Genomic DNA, 23,418 nt, shown 5'->3' with positions numbered 1-23,418 from the left:
TCCTACAAAACTGCAGGAGTTTTTTGTGAATGGGTGAGCTCATGGTGCACTACAGAGCTACACCGGTGCCTTTCCAAGCCCTGTGCAGCCAGCAGTTAATGCCAGTCTCATTCATCCACCCTGCAGCCCCTTGGCCATCCAAAATGTCATTTGCTTGAAGACAGGGAGTAATTGCAGCTGGCACTAGGCTTGGGCGTGTGGATCATACCTGCAGAGCCCAGCAGAAGGTCTTTTTTTGCTGAGAGCTAGCTGGAATATTAGTAGCCAAATAGAGCACTGACATTGCGTGCTGAAAGTGACGTGAGGATTATTTCCACATTTTAACAGTTTGCACAATTTTACTTAATTCTGTTCTGGGATGCTTTTCTCTGAAGTTAGTCAAGGGAGCCAGTGAAGTTGTAGTATTGATTGCATTGTTGTGACAACAGAAGAATGAATCACAGCAAGATAAATATAAATTCCTAATATGGTTTGAATACCTTCCACAACATTCACATTTATTTATTTATTTTTCTTTTTCAAAATGCAGCCTTTGAAAATGTTTCCTATTCAACCTTCATCTTCCCTGATACCAAAAATCCTATGTCCTGAAGGGGTTCTTACCAATGTATCTACGTTAGGGCTGCTCTAGGTAATGGGTGTAAAAATTCAATTTTTAATTACGAACAGATTTGATTAGTTAAATATGTAAGTAAGTAAATTCAAAATATTTTATTAGAAAATAGTAAAATTTGTGTTGTAGATATATAATTTATAGATATTGTATGCGATTTCATTATTTGAAATTTAGATACTTATTAAAGCATAATTAATGAAGTGTTTCTTAATGGCTAACGTGGTTGGGACAGTGCTAACTTTGAAGAAAAAGTTCTTTTCATAGTGGCTAGTGTGCAGGCAATATATATCATGATGGAGTTTCTACATGTGTAATATTGTGAATATAAATTAAAAGGAGATTGGATTCTTTATATTTTCTGTGTTGTTTCACTTTCCTTCCTATTGAGAGCACAGTGCAGATATCAGCACTGTAAGAGCAGAAACATCTGGAAATATCATCTGAATTCTTTCATGTTCACTCTCACCTGGGAAATTAATCTAGAGAAAATTTTATATCATTGCATATGGGGCAAATCCTGTTAGAAATATGCTGCATTCAGTGGAAAATAGCCAATGATACACAGATGTAAGGAACAGTTTTCTAGGAAAATTTCAGACACCTACTTTACTAGGCACTGGCTCTGATCTACTGTGATAGTGCACAGAAATTTCACTATCTTCTCTTGTTGATTGGGCAATATCAGTCTTTAAGGGAAAGCATTTCTGTGCACCCGAAAATGCGAGAATTTTCTTCTCAGTAGGCAGATTACATATTTTATGTCTAATGTGAATTTGAAGAGAAGAGCTTTAAATGCTCCTTCCTTTACTGGCTTTATTCTTGACTCACTCTTAGTGATGAATTGTCACTTGCAATTCTCAGACCTCGTATTTAAACATGATGCACTGCTGAGGAGGTGAAGACTATTTTTTAGTACTGATTGGGGTGAAATAAGGGCTACTGAAACATGGTGCATGGATCTATACATTTGTGTTTGCAGAAGGAAAAACACCATAATCTTTAATTTCTGTGGAATTTTATGACTAAGTTCTTAATCCTACAGCTGGTCTGAAATACTCTGTTTATTGTTTGTACAATATAAATTTGCACAATATGCAAGGAATCATTCTGTACATTGAGTTAAAGGCTATTGCTTTACCAGCACAAGCATAAATAGTTTTTGAATATTTGTCATCTATCTGGTCAGAAAATAGAATTAATGTTTTTTGCACCTGGATCATAATCACATACAGGATTTTGTGGTGTATCATTTTCATAACTGGTTTCTCATAATAATCTGTATGTATCTGCTCATATCCATTCTTGGACTATTTTCTTTGTGCAACTCAAAGGCTAAAGAGGCTCACTGAATAGGATGCATTATATCATACCAGTTGATTAGAAGTGAAATACCTGACTCTTTGTCAAGCCCCATTTCATAGCATGCTCCTTGTTTCTTTGGCAGTTATGGCCTGTGCCTTGTGACTCACGGGAGCAAAGACAGGCAGAATTGCAAGGCTTTTTTTAAATCAACCTCCTGCAGCATGAGTCAGGCTTTAGATCTGGCCTTTGCCCTTCCTTTGCCTTTGTTCTTATCATTTGTTCTGCCCTATGGTTACAGCCTCTCAAAATAGCATATTCCTGATTTTACTGCAATTTGTTCCTGATGAATGCCAGGGAAAATTATATAAGATGCTAACGTGTGATTTTTCAGGAAGGGAAACCTCTTTATATTGAGTTGTAATGGTCACTTTAGAAAGCAACCCCCAAATTTCCAATGTCCTAGGCAACCTTCTTCGCAAGGTTAGCTTGCTGGGGTTTAACCTCTTATTTCAAGGGTCATTTTGGTTTTAGTAGCACCATCAGTAAAGTGTACAATTAATGCTTTTCTCCCCAAATCACAGAATTAAAAAAGGCATATTTTCCATCTGTTTTGAGTATGGAATCACAGTATCTGGAAAGGATTACACAAATGTAATTTGAAAAAAATAGAAAAATGAGAGCTGAATAAATTCTTTTCCTTCTTAACTCTTTTTTTACCCACTAGGTCAATATGAACACTGGTTATTCTTCTCTTCATGGTTTCAATCATTGTTAAAAATGGCACCAATGTCACTTTGGTGGGATAATACTTCTTTTGTAATATAAAATGTTTACAAGTTAATGCTCCCTGGTTTTATGCAAAGATCTGCTCTTCATTTACTACTGTGCTTGGTTTATGGAAGATGACACAGTTGTTGCCTGAAGTGGTGTAAAGCAGGAAAGTGAATGTTTATATATTGAGTGACTGGTTTTATTCTTGCTAATGCCAAGCTTTCTGAAAATGGTTTAATAGCTTAAGACTTTGGGACTAGGAGGTAAAAAATAAATAACTACATGTAACTACATGCGTTTTCTCAGGAACTCAAGGTTGGGTTGTAAATTTACCTTCTAAATAATTTAGTGAGATTAATGAGTAGTAAATTCTTGGCAGAATGAGCATTATATTCTGGTTTTGTCATAATCTATAGATGTTGCTACAAAGCTGTACTAAAAAGTAGTTGTTGACCAACCTGTAGAGCTTTTAAATTCAGACAGAGCAGGTTATTCAGTTGGTTTTTTTTTCTATGGATAATACTTTCACCATTTTTTGAAATAGCAGCAATGAAAATTTTATGGGCCATTTTGTATACAGCAAATGGCTTTTACATTGTTCTTTCAGAAGTAGCAATTTAAAAGAGAGGAAAGGTAGCATGTGGAGAATTCTGTGTTCACTTATTGTAAATTAGATTAAAAATGAATTTTCAAGGAGAGAATAGTCACAAGATATAACACAGGTATTTTTCTCTGCAGCAGGTTTCTCCTTGGCAGGTTTCCTTGTGTTTTGTGGCTTTTTGCAGATTGAGGTTTTGAGCACAACTATAAGCAAATGGCATCCCACAAAAGCACAGCAAATCCATCACCCGCGTCTAACCTGTGGTTTAAAGGACAATAATTTGATACCCACTTCTACTCACTACATTGGTTTTCTGAGGCAGGATCTAATCTTCCCTTGCTCTCCTTCAAGATGATATAGCAAGTCCTTAGTCCCTGCATAGCCAAAGGTAAAGTGGAGCTTAGCTCTGACAAGTCTTGCTTTCTTCTCCTGCATTTTTAAGCTTTGAAATGCAGGAGAAGAAAGGACTTTGAAAGCAAGTTGTCATTCAATCATAGCAGCACTTCCATAAGCATGTAAATCTATTTTTGTGACAAGTTCAAGAAGGGTCATGGAGTGATGTCCTTCAAGGTTATGCTTCTGTAGAAAATATGAACAACTTAACTTGTAAGCAGCTTGAATTCATTGAAGGCAAAATAGGTTGTTAAAAGACATTCTAGAGCTCTTTATAACAAAATGTTTGTTGATTAGTTTGGATTAAATACTTCAGAGCAGACTGCAAATTTTCAGGTACTTCTGATAACACAGGGCTTAGGAGTTTTAGGTCTACCTCAGACCAGGAGGCCAAGGACCGTGTCCTTCACAGGGGTAGGAAACAGTGATAATCTACTGATGGCACCACCTTCATGTGCCTAATTGGACTCCAGACTTTCACTCAGATGTTCATCTAAGATAGAATACCTAAAAGGTATTATTTTTCTGGATTATTGAAAAAAAAAATTAGTCTACAGAGAACAATTTTCTGCAATCTAATTTTACATCTAATATAACAAAATTGACCAATTAATAGATTGATATTATAGATGGTAGCAAACTTTAAATGTCACTGAAAACAAGAAGCTGTCTTGGGTAATTGAGTTGTAGAACAAAGTACTAAAAAACTAGTAATTTGGAAAGCAGAAACGTCTGCACAGGAAGGTAATACCAGTAGCTTTGTGTGGCTGGCTGTGATGTTAAGAATGCTTCTCAGCACAATACGCCATCATCCTGCTGCTGCTCAAATTTATATACATTTTTTTAAACTTGTCGAGCAGGTTTACTTTAGACTTAATCCTAGTTTGTGTCATTTAATTTATGTTTTCAAATTTTGATGTATACAACAGATTAAGCAGTGCACTGACCAAAAAGAAATTGATAAAAAACTGGCTATGCCAGGAAGCTGAGGAGTTTAAAGAATACTGTCAAATTGTTAAAACCAAAATAATAGGTTATGTAAACTAAACGGCTTGGCTCTTGCTATTTATTACTTAGGTCCTGTTTTCCTTTAGAGACATTCCAGGCTTTCAAGGTAAATGGATTCTACACCCAAACATTTGCTGTACTAAGTATAAAGTACACTAATGATAGGTTTAAAATTGGATAATAACAAGATTATAATACTAGTCAAGAGGAAATACAGAAAGAAAGGAAAATAGTGTGCCTTACATGGTAAAAAGTTAAGTAAGACGTGCATTCAGTTTGAGCTGTACAAACTGTGATTAGGAGCACAGATAAGTACTAGCCCATTCAAATCTTTTCAGTTGGACAGGAATGATTCAAGTGCTCACAGATAAATCTTGGATGTTTGTCACATGCAGACATAAACCCCATCCCTGTAGACTCAGTGGAACCTGACTGTTGTGACCAGTGGGAACATAACCAGGTTGTTTGTAAGAGCTTAGTGTTTAAGGTTACAATGCAAAGGACTCACAGAAGTAGTTTGCTTCATTATCTGCATGTTACTTATAATTTGAAATTTCGGTGTACTACAATCCCCTTTACATTTGGCAGTCCACCCCTTAATAACATTTCCAAAATGCTTTGAAATCCTGTGTATTTCATATAAGCACATGGTGCAGCCTATTTTTGTGTCTGCTTTGCATTGTACTCCAGATGGCATTGCTATATTTGTGGGTCTTCTAAGGCCAAAAACAGGAAAAGAAAAAAGAAACGATAAGCATATTCCTCAAAATGAAGATAACTTTACACAATGAAGTTTGTGTATTATGCTCAAAGCAGGAAAAATCATGAAGAAAATCTATCATATGTAATGGAAGATGATGATTACTTTTGATTTGTAGAGCTTTATCCATTGAACAAGGAGTTGTTGACTGAACTAAACTCCAGTTTTGTGAATATTCAAGTCCGCTTGACAGAGCTATGGACTATATTATTTGTGCTTGTGCTTGATGGCTAAATGGTTTAGTTTTGAATTCTTTTTCCTTCACTAAGATAGTTGTCATTAACTGGGATTGGAGGAGGGGTTGTTGTGTTTGTTGGAGGTTTTTTAATTTCATCTGGGATAAATCCTGTAAGAGTTGGCTGATTATGTGACCTCTGCCTTCTGCATACTAACTTTAACTGGAAAACAGACATGTGAGCTAGCCAAAGAAACTAATACACAGTAAACAATTCCCTTTATGTACATATATTATAAGAACTATATTCTTTGCTAGAGTACTTGTTCATTCCAAGTGAACAGCATCATGTTTGTGGGTTTTGAATCAATGGGTGTGGTTCTTTGATGTATCTGAAAGAAGCTTATGTGGTAATATCCGGATAGAAGATGGCTTTTAAGCTCTAATACATCTCGGATCAGAGGAGCATCTGCGCTGCCTGCTTGCTTCTGTGATTTGTTTTGCCTATCCAGTTTGTGATAGCCTGTTTTGTCAAGCTGAGTTTTGTATTTGAATTCATTCTGTTTGTTTCAAGCTAACGGAAATGAACTAGATTATACTGCATTATCTTTTGATAACAACCAGTAGAGGGGAACTTTATCTTGTGTCCAGTTAAACAAATCTGCTCCCAAAGAGAAGTTGTGTTAAAGAAAGGACTCTGAGCTGTCTCTCCGTGTTGGCACTGAATTAGCAAAAGGAAGGGTAAATCTATGACCATCTTTGCTGTTAGTGAGTGCTGTGACTGAGGACTCCATCACAGTACTTTCCTGCAGTGCTTCTGGAGCTGAAGATACAGTCATGATTCCCAGCAAGATTTTAGTCTACCATAACCCTTCTGGGGGCACGCGTACAGAAACGTACAAAAGTACGAGGAGGCGTAAAAAATCTCATGGAGAATTGTTCAAAAATGGATATCGTGTCAAACCTGGACATAATATCCCCGAAAAGGAAGAGCAGCGCACTTTGCGAAACTCCTTGGTGTCTTGTTGTAGGGTCGGCTCATACTGGGGTAAGGTACAACTCTGAACTTTTTCTTCAGAACTGTTATGCTGTCTCTGGTGCTAATATTACTGTATCTTCTAAAAAAGAGATTCTGTTTTATTTTTCAACTTTAAAAAAAAAAAAGCTGCAGTATTTCAGTTGCTTTGTAGGAAGAATTTTTTCTCAAACTTATGCAATGTACTCCTCTCTCCCCAGTAAAGGGGTTCATTGTTCACCTAGAATAAAATAATCCAGTCTTTATTGAAGGATGGAATGTAATATTCTGCAGTGTTGGTGTTATCAAGAAATTTTGGTTGAAACTGCTGTCATTTAAAAGGAGCATTAGCAAGTTGAAGGAATGTGCAGCAGAAAGATTTATTCTAAACTTGATTGTAGTTTTACTGTCCTGGTCATAGAGCATTCATTTTTTTTATGCAGCAGACTATTCCCTCCCCCACTTGTACTATTGCATAACAGAGGTAGGGAAATGTATAAAAATATTTTGTATGGGTTGGTTCCAAGGAATGACAGATCCCTTTCCTCCCATTCTATTTCTTCTTGTCATTTTTCTTTGAGCTTTCATTTTCAAGCCCATCTACAGGGAGTAAGATCTCAGAAAATTCTGCTGCACTCTGTGAAGATGTTCAAAATGGGATTATTTTGCATCCTAAAAGTTATCTCTCCATCCTGTGTCTCAAAAAAGGTTCCTAAATATGTATTCTGGGGTATTTTTCTGACTTCAGTAAAGCGTGTGGTCTTAATGAAATCTATGGTGGAAGTAGCCATTGATAGGTTTGATGAAGATGCTGTTCTGATAAGTGGGTGAATGCTTTGTCAGGAATAGAAGTGGTAAACAGAATCTCTGTGTATTGAACCCTTACACCAATATTTTGGACATACTATTGTCTATTAAAAAAAAAAAAAAAGCAGCCTAAGGCAGTAAGATGGGCATTACATATCTCATTTGTGAGAAACAGTGTAATGCTTGGTGCTGCTCTTGTCAAATTGACCTCTCATGTTGAATGAAGAAATATCCCAATTCCTGTTTCTATTTATTAGAATCTCATTTAAATCATCTAAGTATAGTTGTCATGCCTTTCCTTTCCCTTTAAAGATTTAAAAAGGGAAAATTCTAGTTTTTTGGGGGGAGGGGGGTGACTTGGGGTTTGCAACCTGTAGCTAATCCTGGTTGCTTCTGTATATTAATCCAGGGGAAAGCATCAGTTCAGCAGAGAGAGTGCAAAACTGTCTGACAGACAGGAGAATACCCTATTGCCTTTAAAGTCAAATAAAGCTCTAAATAATACTGTTTACTTTGCTGTATCTATAAACTTTACTTTGCTGTAAAGTTTATAGATAAAATAATTTTCGACTGTAATTGTGTTGCTACTGGCACATAGTCTATTGGTCCAGGATCACTATTCTGTTCTAAAGAATCCATCAATTTTGCGGGGTCCTTAGTAAAGAGTCAGAAAAAAAATACTCCTGGTATATTCTAGATGTAGCCTGGTAGTTCAGCATGGCATATTCTTCCTATTGAACAGATAATTGATTTCTTTCAAACTGATTTCAGAGGTTTTTGGCAATATGCAACCTCTCCTAGTGACCATTTTTTACAGATTTTAGGTTGAACACCATTAAATCATATTACACACACATATTTTATTTCAGTGTATTTTGAGTGTATTTTCAGTGCATTTTGAAAATGGTATGTTTGCTGCACAGGCAACACAGTTGCTGAACAAATATTTTTGCAGTAAGAAAAGAATCCTGTGGAAGAGTTGAAGGTTTATTTCAATCATCATACCTACAACTCAGATTATTGTACTAGAGGCAAAAACTATTGATGGAAACACTTAGTTTCATATTGTTTAAGGAGTCTGTTCACATTGTTTATAATAATAAAAGTTTTTTCTGGTCTTGATATCTATGAATATCTTAGCTTTGTTCTGGATATTGTGGCTGAAATGAACTCCAAATCCTAAGCACATTTTAGTCATCCATTTAGAAGCAGAAGACTGAGAAACTCAAGAGGTTGTTCTTTTATTTTACCTGTGGATTTTTTCTCTTATTACAGAGATTTTCAAGGTAAATTAAATATTTTGGTACTTTTTTTTTGTATAATTTGTAGTATAGCAGGTTATATCCTATTCTAATTAGATCCCATAAGAAAATTCAAATGTAAAACTCTTTGCCAAGAAAAAGTTAAGTTACCTGATGAAGACAAAGTAGCAAGCACTTCCTGAGCATTCTGTTTAGCAGTTTACAATTAACTTTAGCAGACAGGGTTATGAAATGTGCAAAATTAGAATGGACTTCACTGTAATTCATAAGAAACTTACCATATCTCAACTCTTGGTGAAATCATTTAAATGTAAAACAGTTTTGTAGGTATTTCATAAGAAAAGAAAGTCTTCTTCTCCACTTGTATATAACACATTCCCAAATTTTGCTAAGGAAAGAGAGCTGTATACATTTGTATATGTAGCTGAAACTGCTTTGCGAAGGGGGACCTTTTCGTTAGTGCTCCTATGAGTGAATTTTGCTTTCTATTTTTGATGCATAAACAAATATCAACTGTTTCTATTCTTGCTAAGGGGGTAGACCTGAAAGAGGTACCATGCTCTCAGTTGTGAGACAGTGGGTTTGAGAGCCCCCTCAGCAAGTGTGCAGCAAGCACCAAGCTGAGTGGTGCAGCTGGGGTGCCTGAGGGGACGCGATGCCATCCAGGACCTGAACAAGTTTGAGAAGTTGGTCTGTGGGAACCTCCTCAGGCTCAGCAAGGCCAAGGAGAGGGTCCTGCACCTGGCTTGGGGCCATCCCCAGCCAACACAGGCTGGGTGAGGAAAGGGTTCAAAGCAGCCCCTGCAGAGGGCTGGGGGTACTTGGAGATAGGAGGTGGACATGAGCCAGCAATGGGAATTTGCAGCCCAGAAAGCCAATTGTGTGCTGGGCTGCATGCAAAGCAGCACAGGCAGCAGGGCAAGGGGGAAATTCTACCCTGTTCTCCATTCTTGTGATCCCCACCTGCAACTCTGTGTCCAGCTCTGGGGCCCTCAGCACAAAAAAGGGGATGCAGGACCTCTCCGTGAGGAAAGGCTGAGAGTTGGAGTTGTTCAGCCTGGAGGAAAGAGGGATTTGGGAAGAGCTTTTTGTGGCCTTTCAGTGCCTGAAGGGAGCAGACTTTAACAGAACCTGCTGCAATAGAGGAAAGGGTAACGGTTTCAATATAACAGAGGGCTGTTTAGAATACAGATAATGAATTTTTTTACAATGACCATGGTGAAACACTGGAACAGGTTGCCCAGAGAGGTGGTAGATGCCGCAGCCTTGGAAACATTCAAGGTCAAACCAGACAGGGCTCTGAGAAACCTGATCTAGGTGCTCATTGCAGGGTTGCTTGGGCAAGATGACCTTGAAAATTTGTCCCTATCCAAACTCTTGTATGATTCTGTGAAAATCACATAAAATGAAATACGTATAGGAATATAATAGGAGGTCTGTTCGTGCCTAGGAAATTTCAGGATACTGGAAAGAATTTTGCCATGTAATAATTGCTTTGGCTTTTATAATTGAAAGCCAGCCCTATTTTGTAGTTAAAATGTCCAAACAAACATTCTAGTGATTTGTTTTTCTTTTTCCTAATTCTATTCTCTGAAGGAAATTTTTAATAATTGTGTGGGCTGCAGCAAATGCAGGACTTCACCTCTAATAATTTTCTTTTTCCACAAAAAACATATTGAACACAAAAAACACATAGTATTTTTCATCTATCATTTGATGACTTGACTATTAAAATATAACTTAACCCTTATAAGGATTTGGAGATAGAGATTTTATTGCTAACTTAGATGTTTCTCAGGTTTCTTTTTGAAACATAGCAATGGTTAACTTGATCTTACCATTAGCTTCAGATGCAGTGCAGGGTGTTTTTACTCCAGCCATTTTTCATAAAAGTTTATAGGGAGCAGAGTGAGGAAAGCAGCTGGGTGAAAAAGAGCTGGAGGGTTTATGGTAGCTAGTAAGGATCCTCCCCTTCCCTGTCTAACCACATCCCTTTGGATAGGAGCAACAACTGTGGGAACTCCTGGAAGAGGAGCATAGGGATGTGTCTCTCCCAGTTTCAGCAATGTGATCCAAAGTTGTCATTCTCTAATTGCAAATGTATCTGACATTTGGCATTATTAAGCTTCATTTAATTGCTTTTCACTTAGGTCCCTGAATCCATTTAGCAAGTTGTGATTAATTTTCAGAGTTACCCACAGTCAGTAATTAAAAAGAAACTTTATATCCATATAATAGACAGGAGTGTACTTTAACACTACTTAGGAGTCTTAACAAGGCAAAATATAAGAGCAAATACTTTATTTAACAACTTTCCAATAATACTGCAAGAAAAACTTCTTGATTTAAACACATCTTGCCACATGCACCCCTGTGCTTCAGGGGAACCTCTTATTCCAGTGAGATGATGAAAGTTCTGACCAGGTTCATATGTTTGCCAGGATCAGTATTTCCTTAAGTTTCTAGAAATAAAAAGTGGTTTCCTGCACTGGAGTTGGGTAAAATAGATGTCAATAATGAGAATCTATGAGAAGAAGCTGCTCTGGACCTTCCTGTAACAGTTGCAATATCACATTACACAACTTTTATGTAACTCCTGGCTGTACTCTCTAATAAAAATTATCCTTCATGCTTTACTTTAATTTTATAAGCTGTGCATATGTACAGTACAGAGTGTACTTTCATTCATATGCCAAAGATCTGCAGCCAAATCATTTACTATCAGCATAAGACTATTTTAATAATTTAAGCCCTTAATCTTCTCAATTAGTTTCTCTTGCACACACACTCTTCGTCTTACTGATTTTTTTAGTTGTCTGGGAATTGTTATGCACGCAATCTGATTTCAACATAAAAATGCTATTTATTTGTAAAAATGCAATTTTAAAAATAGTGATATGTAATGTATTCCTGTAGTTACAGACTGATGGAAAGAATTGTAGTAAATTTGCCATTTTTAAGAGAAAAAGTGTGATTTCTCTGTTTTCCTGCATGAGGTTTTTGAAACGAGAGTGGAGATAGGGAGCATTATTACTATAAAAGATTTTACGTCATTAAGATTTACCAAATTTAATCAGGCATATACAGTCTACTTTATCCAGGTTATCAGATCTCTTGCCCATGATCTGTTATTTTTCACTAAGCAACGTGGGAGCTTGGAGGACTGAGATGTTTCAGACCTGCCTGTGTCTTTGACAGCCTGAAAGAGAAGGACATGTGCACTGCAGCTGCCAGCAGAAACCTCAGTGAGGTTTTTCCCCCTTAGCTTTCAGCCTGTGTGTCTCCTTCCATTACTTCCTACAAAAATTAACACTTTCTGGTAGGATAAACCTGTTATTAGGGAAATAAACTTAAAAAAAAAAAATTGAAAAATACCTGTTAAGGATCCTTGAACAATTAAATATGGAAGAGCATTTCAAAGGTATCTGACATTTTGTATGTTACCTGTGTTGATTTAATTGATCACTGTCATTGTGATATGCTGTTACAACTTGAATTATTCTTTACTATAACTTTGTTTTCTTTTACTGCAGGTTTAAGATTTTTAAGAGCGCTTAGACTGATACAGTTTTCAGAAATCTTGCAGTTTCTGAATATACTTAAAACAAGGTAAGACTTTTTCTTGGATGCTGATTTAGTTGCATTGGTGACAGAATGTAAATGGATTTGATTTGGGGCCCTAGTAACATATGCTTTTCTTTTCTGGAAAAATTCCTGCACTTGTTATCTATTCTTTAAGCCTTTTTCTGCTGATGAATGATTTGTCAGTGACAGCATCTTTTGCTATGTCATCATTTTAATTGATCCACTGTTATGTTTGAAACCGAGCAAGGTTATGTGTTGATAAATTAAAATCTCAGTGATTTACATCTCTATGTACTGATTAAACATTGCTTCTTTTCATATAATCAGTTTATGTTCTGCTGTCTTGAAAAAACTGAAATCAAAATTAATTCAAAAGTATACAGTTAAAAAGTATTTTGAGACATTCTCATTGTGGCTCTTCCAGTTTTTTTGAACTGAGCATCTTTTTTCACATCAAAATCATTAAATTTACACTGAGCTATCTTTATTTTGTGTTCATTATCCTTAGTATTTCTTCCATGTAATAATTAAAATATTCAAATTAACCTTCTGGCTTACTGCTTCTTTGGCCTATTAATAAATCAACGTTGTGCAGGAAAAGCACAGTTTTGGACAAAAGATCATTTTGAAGGAAATAAGGAGAAACCTTCCCATGCCTTGCAGTTGAAGACATATTGTTTTTCATCAGTCTCTAAAATGCTGCAGGGGAAGTATTGACCACAGCTTCCAATAATTACTGTAAAATCAATTCCATTTTGAAAACTTCCCCTCTCTGCACCAGTTGCTATAGATCTGTGAGGGCTTTATATGCAGGTAAATCCATTCCTTGCTGTGATAATTTGTAGCAATAGGAAAATAGGTACTGAAATTTGTACAGATTTACAGTAAACACTGTTTCTTCAACCCTTACCCTTGAAACTATTCTCTGTGCTGTAACATTCTCACACTATCTGTCTTTAGTTACTGGAAGGAAGACATTTCTGGTCAAACAAAGACATCAGGGAATGTAAGGTGAAGTCCCATAGCTCAGAATTCTCAGTATGGGAATGGAGAATAAGATGGAGAACATGGAGAACAACTCTGTCATAAGAAATGGCAGTCATTAGAGGAGCCCCATAAACTCAAAGATTTTGGATAAAAGCTAATAGCCCCTTCAGTATTGGGGGATTTGTGAAATTCCAGATCCATAAATATGTGCATTAATCACTTTCAAGGTACTCACAGCTGGTTTATTTAAGATTGACCTGTTCATTGAAATAGCCTTTCTCTGGGGCAGAATTTACTCTTATATTAGATATCGTAAACTCTGTTATTATTTATACAACGCCAAAATATCTATAAACCTCAAATGTTGATTAGTGAAAGTCTGTAAAGCAAAACTTTCTTATGTGAGTGTTTCAGTTTAGTCAGTTAATTCATCCTTAGCAGTTCATCACTAACATCATTTATTTAACTGAAAAACTGTCACTGCCTCAAAACAGGTTTTTTTGTGTCTCCCTGTTCCTGGTAATGCACCAGAAAGTCATGTCTGCTCTCTTTGTTGTCTTACTTAATAACCTGAAATGACCTGAATAATTTGGAATGTCAGCAATGTTCACAAAACATTTATTTTTTTTTTTAATGGATGTGTCAAATTAAAACAAATTAACAGAATACAATTTGTTTTATTAGAGTTTCTAGTTACAACTGACATAAATTTGATTGTGTAAGTGTTTGGGGTTTCTTTTAATGTCTTGTATGAGTTTAGCTTTTAGAAAGCAACAAGCTAGAAAATTCATTTATTACTGCTACCTTCAATGAGAAATTTCATATTTTCGGTGTGTTCTGAAGTACCATCAGAGCTGCAGTTCACGTGCTGCACACACATTTTCTGTGACACTACCAGAATCCTATGTAATTGAGAGCTTCTGGTTCTGAATTAATTTGCTTCCTAAAAAAATAAGCGTGCTGAGCCCTTCTGATTAATGGAGAATCTTTAAAAAATTTGTACAAGTTAGAGCAGTTAAACTACTAGTTTCAACAAATCTAGTATTATTTAAATAAAATTTACTTCCCTAAATGCAGTCAGTGATTTCAATTGCATACTGTGGCCTTAGACTTTATTATTACTTTAAAGGCTTACACAGTGTTGTATGCTTTTGGCCTGGTACTGCAACATTATTTTGCTCAGGGATGGCAAAAAATCTTCTAGAATTAAGATATTTTAGCATTTTTTGCAGTCCACTTCTAAGGTTTTATTGAATTTTTTTGACATTTTAGGATTTTTTTGAACATAAAGACCAAGAGTCAATGACAGAACTTTAATTGTTGAATTGGGATAGAAAATTCAGTATATCATTACTAGCTCTGAAATTAAAGAAGGGAGAAAAAACAGGTTTTAATATTTAAAAATTCACAAAAGAGAATTGTCTGTTTCAGGTGATATGTATTTATATGAAAAATATATGGAACCAATTTGACCTAGGCATTTAAGTGCATTTGGCACTAATAACAAGTAACAAATGAGAAGATGAGAGAACTGTTAGGGTGTACTGGGCAATACTGTGGTTTTAATATTTAGTGCAGTTGCAGGGAAATTTTCTCCTTCTTTTCTCCAATAAGAAAAAAATTTACTGTAACCCCTAAATGAAAATTACTCCTGGAATTATTGACTGAGATATGAGGATTAAAGGAATATGTATTATTTACACAGTGAGCAGAAGGGCCATTCCAAAAACTGGATCCAGTGAAAGAAGGTGCACAGTGCAAAACCAGAGACAGTAAGGAGAATAGTGAAGTGTTAGGTGATTAGAATATCTGAAAAAAAAGCTAAGTATATTTGAAAAGCTCCTGTAAGACAAAGCAAAATTTTACAGTGGCACTTTAAAAGGCTGTACTCTGCCAAGGACCCGTTTGTTTCCCTAATTTGAAATTAAATGTATTTCACTCAAGATTTTTTGTTCCCTTGTTTTATGAAATTGAATTCTACAGTTTTCAGTTGAAAACTGTATTGTTTTCTAATATTTTTCAAAAAATCTGCAGGGGCTTAAGCAGGGCTCACAGTAAGGGATTTTGCACAGATGTTGGAAAGAGCTTAAAGAGGGAGAAAATGTTTATGACTAATCCTTCATCTATATTTAGACTCTGGCAGAAACACAGGGAGTATTTCATAGAGGACAGACAAGACACAGTGTTTAATAAATCTTCAAAAATAAAATGTACCAAACAAGTCATGTAAATAGGTACTATTAATGGGTGTTACAGTGATATGAAGAGACCAACAGACACATAATTTTTTATCAGGAACATCTTGTGTTCTAAGCTCAGGTGAAGGATGATATTCAGCCTTTGATAATGGAGCTTTGCATCAGCATCACTCCTATGATTTTGTTTAATCTAGGAACCCATTGGTTAGGGTCCTGTGCTATAAATGAATGTTACCACTAAGAAAATTGGGAGTTTAATCAACCATAGTTGAAGAAAGAGAGAAATAGGGAGTATATTGATGTTGGTGAACACTAATGACAAGACTGCTGATAAGCTATTTTATTTTTGAATACAGTATTCATTTCGTCTGTCATATTACCCAGTCATATTCTATTTCTTGTACTCCCATATGTCTACTAACTCTAACTTCTAAAATATCTTTTAAGGACCTGTACTGGTTAATTTTACGGGTTATTTTGTTCAGAAAATGATGCATTTTTATTGTCCTTAAAGTGGTTATAAACAGAAACATTAATTCTACCACAAAATTACTACTGCTAAAACTGATAGTGATTTTTTTTTCAATTTTTATAGTTTTTAATGTAATGCTTTAAGGATAATTGTGGGGTCTTTTCTGAGGTGTTACCTTCTTATAAATATTTGCAAAAGCAAGAATAGGTAAGATTGTTTAAACACAGTCATACATGGACAACAGTTCCTCGTGTTTCTATTGAATATCCTTCTTAGGACAGTGATTTTTGTAAAAGAGAGAGCAGGTTTTATTTGTATTTCCTCCAGAAGATTTTAGAGTATGGTGTTTTCCTGCGAAACTGAGTGAGGTCCTTGTTTCAAAATCCCTTCTGGCTAGAATAGGGAAAATAGTACTCAGTGCAACTAAAAACCATTTGCATACGTTTTTGGTGGGTTTAAATTATACTGTTTTCTTTTTTTAGAGCAAACTGTGAGTGTTAAGTATGAAATACTCTAATTTCATGTGAATTTTCCCTAAAGAGTTCCATAGGAACAAGCAGAATAATATGAAAACACTTAGGACTTTACACAGGAATTGTGAAATACCTTAGTTCTTTAATCTGAGAATCTGTTTTCTCATGTATTTTTTATGTATTTATGTGTGAATAATTCTGAGTGTATAGCAGTGAAAAATGAAGAGGTGAGTGTAACAGAGAGGCAACCAGATTATCTGTGAAAAAGCATTATTTATTTCTATTAGTTTGTTTTTGACTACTGATGTAGCTAAGGTTTCTGTTTGCCTTTCTGCTCTCATACATTGGGACTTTCTTTTCAAGCTATCTAAATTATGAAAATATGAACTCTCGAAAGGAAAAATAACACATATTATACATAAACTTTTGAATAAGTTTTTTAGGGAATCTTCCTTTTGGGAAATAATGATCAGGTTCTTGAGTCTAAAGTTTGCAGTTGTATACAGGTACCTATAAAAATATGTGACAAATTCTAGTCTAAGCTCCTATTTGCTTTGTTTATTTCCAGTAATTCCATCAAGCTAGTGAATCTGTGCTCTATATTTATCAGCACGTGGCTGACAGCAGCTGGGTTCATACATTTGGTAAGTGCATTTGCAAACACCGGGTTGACTTTTTCTGCCGGACCGCGGGCTCCGAGCTGCTTTACTGCTGGCAGCGCGCTGCTCTCGGTAGTGCCGTACCCCGTCGGTAAAGTGCAAGAAGGGGGCATCCCAGCCCTCCGGAATTACGAGGCACGCCAGCTCCCCGCAATAACGGGCCATGCCAGCTCCCCGCAGAAAGGGGGCATGCCAGCGATACCCGCAATAAGGGGCCATGCCAGCTCCCCGCAATAAGGGGCCATGCCAGCTCCCTGCAATAAGGGGGCATGCCAGCTCCCCGCAATAAGGGGCCATGCCAGCGATACCCGCAATAAGGGGGCATGCCAGCGATACCTGCAATAAGGGGCCATGCCAGCTCCCCGCAATAAGGGGCCATGCCAGCGATACCCGCAATAAGGGGGCATGCCAGCGATACCCGCAATAAGGGGGCATGCCAGCGATACCCGCAATAAGGGGGCATGCCAGCTCCCCGCAATAAGGGAGCATGCCAGCGATACCCGCAATAAGGGAGCATGCCAGCTCCCCGCAATAAGGGAGCATGCCAGCGATACCCGCAATAAGGGGGCATGCCAGCAATACCCGCAATAAGGGGGCATGCCAGCGATACCCGCAATAAGGGGGCATGCCAGCTCCCCACGATAAGGGGCATGCCAGCTCCCCGCAATAAGGGGGCATGCCAGCTCCCTGCAATAAGGAGGCATGCCAGCTCCCCGCAATAAGGGGCCATGCCAGCTCCCCGCAATAAGGGGCCATGCCAGCGATACCCGCAATAAGGAGGCATGCCAGCGATACCCGCAATAAGGAGGCATGCCAGCTCCCCGCAATAAGGAGGCACGCCAGCTCCCCGCAATAAGGATGCACGCCAGCTCCCCGCAATAAGGAGACATGGCAGCTCCCCGCAATAAGGAGACATGGCAGCTCCCCGCAATGAGGAGGCATGCCAGCTCCCCGCAATAAGGATGCACGCCAGCTCCCCGCGATACGGAGGCTCGCCCTGCTCTCCGCGGAGGCGGAGCGGGACTCTGTCCGCCCGTGCCCCGGGGGCGGCAGCGGCGCGGGCGAGCAGCAGGGGGCGGTGTCGGCCCGGGAACGCCCGAGCGGGCCGGGCTCGGTGCGGAGCGCTTCCACCGGCTCCGCTGCAAAGCTGCGTCCAGCTGGGCAGGATCGCATTCCAGCTCCTTCTTTTCTTGCGGTATCAGTCCTCTAATGTTCGCCCTTGTAAAGGTGCACAGAGGTTTTGAGTGTTTTAATTTATGGTATATTTCTCATTCACGTAGAAACGTATTTTAACACTCCTCTGGGCAAATGTAGCGTTTCAATCTAAAACAATACCTTTTTTTTCCTAGTTTTTACCAAAGAGCACAACACCCCTTAAATACTATGTCAACACCAAGGGAATTCCGTTTTCTAGGATTTGGAATTCTTTTCCTTTGTTTTTCAGCAAAAGCTTTTCTATTCTACTGAAGGAGTACTCAAACTTCAACTTTTTACTATGGAGCAGATTTTAGATGGCACACTCCTTTCCCACTGACAAATTTATAGTTTTGTCTTTACAGTGGCTGGCTTTTTGAAAAAGCAGTAGCATTCCACTAAAGGTGCCAGTAATACCTTCAATAGAAACATAATTTTTAAAAACAAAAACATTGAGGAGTATAATTGCATTAAAACTAAGATTTACTCTGAAAATATTCTGAACACATTTTTATAAATGAACTTACCAAACTACATGAGTAAGTTACATTATTTAGTGGTGCCTGGAAAAGATACTTCCCATAAATGATCTGAGTAGCAAGGCTGTATATACTGGCACAAGAACTGCAGTGCTCTATTTTGGCACATGGTCAGGTTCTGTATTTGATGAAAATAAATCACAGGAAAGCATTCAGAGTTTGTATTATATGCCAAAGTATATATCTATATGCACACAAAGGCACATGCATATATGGGTAGAGTTAATTTGGGGTTAATTAGAGCCAGTTATAATTAATATAATTCATTATATGTTTTCTTGTACATTGTAGGTGGAGAACTCAGGGGATCCATGGGAAAATTTCCAAAATAATCAACCGCTAACATACTGGGAATGTGTTTATTTGCTGATGGTTACAATGTCCACCGTTGGCTATGGAGATGTTTATGCAAAAACAACCCTTGGTCGCCTTTTCATGGTCTTCTTCATCCTTGGGGGATTGGTAAAAATTCTTCTTTATGTTCTTCTTAGTACTCCAGTTACCTTAAAACTTGATCCTCTATATCTCAGTATTGTAATTAAGGGAACAATATCTGGATTATTAAACTAAAATTAATTATAAAACATTTAAATATGTTTAATATGCATTTTTTCCTGTAGATAAATATTTTGGCAGAGCTTGTCAAATTAGTCCAGAATTAGTCCAAAATTAGAATTTTTCAAATCCATTTAAATGATTAATGCATGTGAATACATGAAGTGCCTTAATATTTCAACATAGAATGTTATTTGTAGTCCTCTACTTCTTAGTGACTGGCTGTAGAGCATTAATGGAGGTTGCTATTGATATTTAAAGGCACTTTGCGGTTTCAGAGGTCCTACCCACCCTTCTGTGTTCCTTCCCAGAATTCCAACAAACACTGTGGCTTTGGACTGCCTTAAAGAGCAGCTTGCCTGATCCAGATGATGGCAAACCACGCTCCCTTTAATTTCAAACATCCTTTCATGTCATGTAGTACAATTTTAGCTCACAATTTATCACGTATCCTTTTATAACACTAATTTCTCATGTTCTTTGTCCTGTATGTAAACAGCACCCAAGTTACTGTTTGTCTTGCCAATTTTTCCATTTTTTGTCAGTGTTAGTAATATTATTACACTTGTTGCAATGTTCTCTAAACTAGCCAAGTTTATTTTAGTATTTACCCTGTACAAGGTAAATGCTATGTGGGTGACTTGTAATGTATATTGTGCCCATACACACATATGTATATTGTTACCTTACCCTCATCCATTGGTTTCACATATACATACATCTCACAGAGGTGCTATGTATATAACCAAGGTTATGAATGCCATATATTGGACACACACAGATATGTATGAGCATTGCATATATGCATTCTCATCTCTGTTTATTGACATGTGAAGACAAAGATCATGTCAAATGGCAGAAGCTCTTCGAAGTATCCAGCCACAAGGAAGCTGTTTGTTGGACAAAACATGGCAGAATAATTTTTATTTTCTCCTCAAAACCTTTTTTCTATCACATATTATTCCAATCCTTCTAAACCCAAGAACTTTTGGAAAAGTTTTTTGAGGGGGGCTGGGGGGGTGATTTTTTTTGTTTCTTGATGGGGAAATAACCCCTGATTTAATCTTGTTTTTATCTTTTTAAAATTCTTACAATGGGGGAAAGAGTCTGTATTTGAAACGGAAATGTTACAGTAATGATAATACTTGACTTTGTTTTTTTTTTGCAGTGGGGCTTGGATAGGTTTTTTCCCCCCTCCCCTCTTCAGGAAGAAGTAGACATAACTGTTTTTTGTGGTTAGATACCAGTTTGAAGTAGTTTTGTTCTTGTTTTGTTTTACATGTCCATTTTTCCTCTTTTGACCATTTTCTTTATTTATAAGGTGTGTACCTTCTCTAAGACCAACTTTTACATTGAGCCCTCTTGTTTTGTTTGATAAGAAATTTTTCATTTTTTTTAAATTTTATTTTTAAACAACTGCATAGATCTACTTCTTTTGCATTTTCAGATCTTAAGAATATATATCTTCTGAAAATATTCATCATCCCCCTTTCTTTGGCCTCTCTTTTTAGTCTTTTCTTCTGTCTCCTATCTTCTTCTTAGGCCATGTTTGCCAGCTACGTCCCTGAAATCATAGAGTTAATAGGAAACCGCAAGAAATATGGTGGTTCCTATAGTGCGGTTAGTGGAAGAAAGTAAGTATCCCAAGAGGCTCTGCTGCCTCTGCTGCAGTAGAACACTCTCTGCATGCCATTTTCTTTTTTTTTTTTTTGTGTTTTTGTTTCATGCATGTAGGCAATGTTTGCTCGCTACGTGCCAGAAATTGCTGCTCTCATCCTTAATCGGAAGAAATACGGCGGAACTTTTAACTCAACCCGAGGCAGAAAGTAAGTCCAAAAAGACCAGGTGTGGTTGTGGGACTCTAAAGAGCCCCTGAAGGTGGTAACAGCTGACTCACAGCTTGCAAGGCTGTGTTCTTTGACATCAGATGTTACCACTGGAGAGTTGTCACACTGTAATTAGAGACCTGGGCTGTGCTATGGTACAAGTCACAACGTTTTGTCCCTTCTTCAAGAGAACCTGGATTCCACTCAGAGTACACTGACACAGCTTGTAAGAAGTGCTGCTATTACACATGCAGTTCACTTCTGCAGCAAGGGTGAATTGTCACTTCACCATTTTGGGCATCAGAATATCGTGTGGTTTGTCTCTTAACTAAGTGACAATGATAATTGGCATGATTTTCAGACAACTCAGTTCTTCAGAAAACCTTGTTTTACTGGATGCAAAATAGCAGATAATATTTACCAGTTTGTTCGGTTGGACTGACTATGTAGGAAGTCTAAGAACCCTGTTTCTCAATGTTCAACCAGCAGATTCAGATCTCATACAGCTTTTTCTGACCTTCCATGGATATTGCAAACTCTCATGAGTTTAGAATCTGTGACCAGGGATTTTAAAGCAATTCTCTTCCCTGTATCATATTAGGCCTATCTGAAGAACAGCAGGCAGTAACCTTAATATCAAAACAGTATGGTAAAAAACCAAACCTAATATTTTTAACTGGTGGCAAAGGTTAAATTTTATTTATTTAAACATTACCTCATTACATTTCTATTGAAAGCCTGCTTGTTTTTTGACCAAGTTAAAGCTAGCTCTTTCTGGCATTCCCAGCTCCTGGACATGCTGGGATAAAGCCTTTACTGAGCTAGCTGTCCTTGGCAATGTAGAGAGATACAGCACAATATCACCTTTAGTGTTGCCATCCTTCATTCCATTACATACCATTGTGACATCCACTGGTAGAGTATATTTGCCCTAAAAGTCTAGTCATATAGAGAGTCCTTTTCATATGATATAAATAAAGTACTGCAATAAATTTATCTAATGAATTGTCCTTCTTACTTGAAGGAGATAATTTTTGCTTTGTTCCTTTCAAATCATCACCCATGCAACATTTTGTTGAAGTGGATTATGGATTTATTGCTCCTCTCTATGTAACAAAAAGACTATAAATGTCCCACAGAGCTAATTCTAGAGCACTTTTTTATCACTGTTTAAGTAAATCAAAGTTTTAAAATTAGATGTAACTATACAATTTTTTGTTCAATAACACTCAAGCAATTAGATAGTAAACTTCAATATGTGCATTTATTGAGATACCCTCAAATGTCTTAGGTGAACTGTAAACACTGATGTTGGAAACTTTCATCACTTACCTAGACAAACTAAATGCCTTGATTTATTTCTGGGAATTAGTAGTATTGTTAATTTCCCAAAATATTTATTTGTCACAGAGGCCAGAACAGTTTCATATTTATATTCATACTTGTTTCCTCAAAGAGAAATTTTTCAAACTCAGAACATATCCCTCTGTTTTTAAAGCTCTAAAGGAGTTACAGCAGAGGGGAATATGGTTAAAAACCTTTTTTGCAAACAGGGTTTGTTTGTCCCCTTGTACATTGTCACTAGTACCCAGCATTGCTCAGATGTCTCTAAATTTGGACCTGATCTTCAGTCAGAACCCCACATCCTGAAAAGCTCAACTTCAGATTACAGGCTTCTGCTAGCTTTGGGGCGTGCTTAATTTTGTTTTTTTTCACTTTTTTTTTGGTCTTTCTTTGTATGCACTGTCTGTTTGTTTTTATCTCACTCTGTCAGTGCTTTCTCTGCTGATCTCTACTGCTCATATAATTTGTTGCTTGAAACTCATCTCTGTCATCAGCATAAAAACTGTTCAATTTACTTTATGCATTGTTTTCTGGTTCAATTATTAATTACTAAGTAGTTTAAAGATTCCTTTGCTCATGTGGGTCTTTCATCAGAGAATCTAAGCTTGAGAACTGCACAGTAAAAAGCCATTAGGACCCCTTGTTTGATGTTGCTTTTGCAGTCAGTAGAACAAGATTGATGAAATGTTATGTTTGGCCAAAATTGAAGTTTTCATTTGGAATTCAGTGTTGAGAGAATGGATTGTCAGAACCAATAAGTTTTCCTTTGCTTGGGATATGGGCATGTGGTAGTAATTAGCAGTATAAGGTCTTTAGTTGAGCAACCAAGCATAGATTCTGGCAGCAAAAATAATGAGAAACTACAGTTGTTCTATT

The 23,418-nt window shown here is 37.1% G+C and overlaps 1 protein-coding gene across 27 annotated transcripts in view; it reads left to right on the top strand.

Moving 5' to 3' along the window:
* Positions 1 to 23,418, top strand: part of KCNMA1 (potassium calcium-activated channel subfamily M alpha 1) — a 414,944-nt gene that overhangs the window by 243,393 nt on the left and 148,133 nt on the right. For all 27 annotated transcript variants that reach the window (XM_077183251.1, XM_077183250.1, XM_077183249.1 and 24 more), the window contains 4 exons: positions 12,244 to 12,319; positions 16,994 to 17,069; positions 19,109 to 19,279; positions 20,915 to 21,006. In XM_077183251.1, coding sequence (XP_077039366.1) covers positions 12,244 to 12,319; positions 16,994 to 17,069; positions 19,109 to 19,279; positions 20,915 to 21,006 — 415 coding nt within the window. The remainder of the gene's footprint in view (positions 1 to 12,243; positions 12,320 to 16,993; positions 17,070 to 19,108; positions 19,280 to 20,914; positions 21,007 to 23,418) is intronic.

This window comes from Agelaius phoeniceus, chromosome 9, assembly GCF_051311805.1.
Source record: "Agelaius phoeniceus isolate bAgePho1 chromosome 9, bAgePho1.hap1, whole genome shotgun sequence".
Taxonomy (NCBI): domain Eukaryota; kingdom Metazoa; phylum Chordata; class Aves; order Passeriformes; family Icteridae; genus Agelaius; species Agelaius phoeniceus.
Note: the sequence above shows the minus strand (reverse complement) of the source record. Positions and strands in the feature narration are given on the sequence as shown.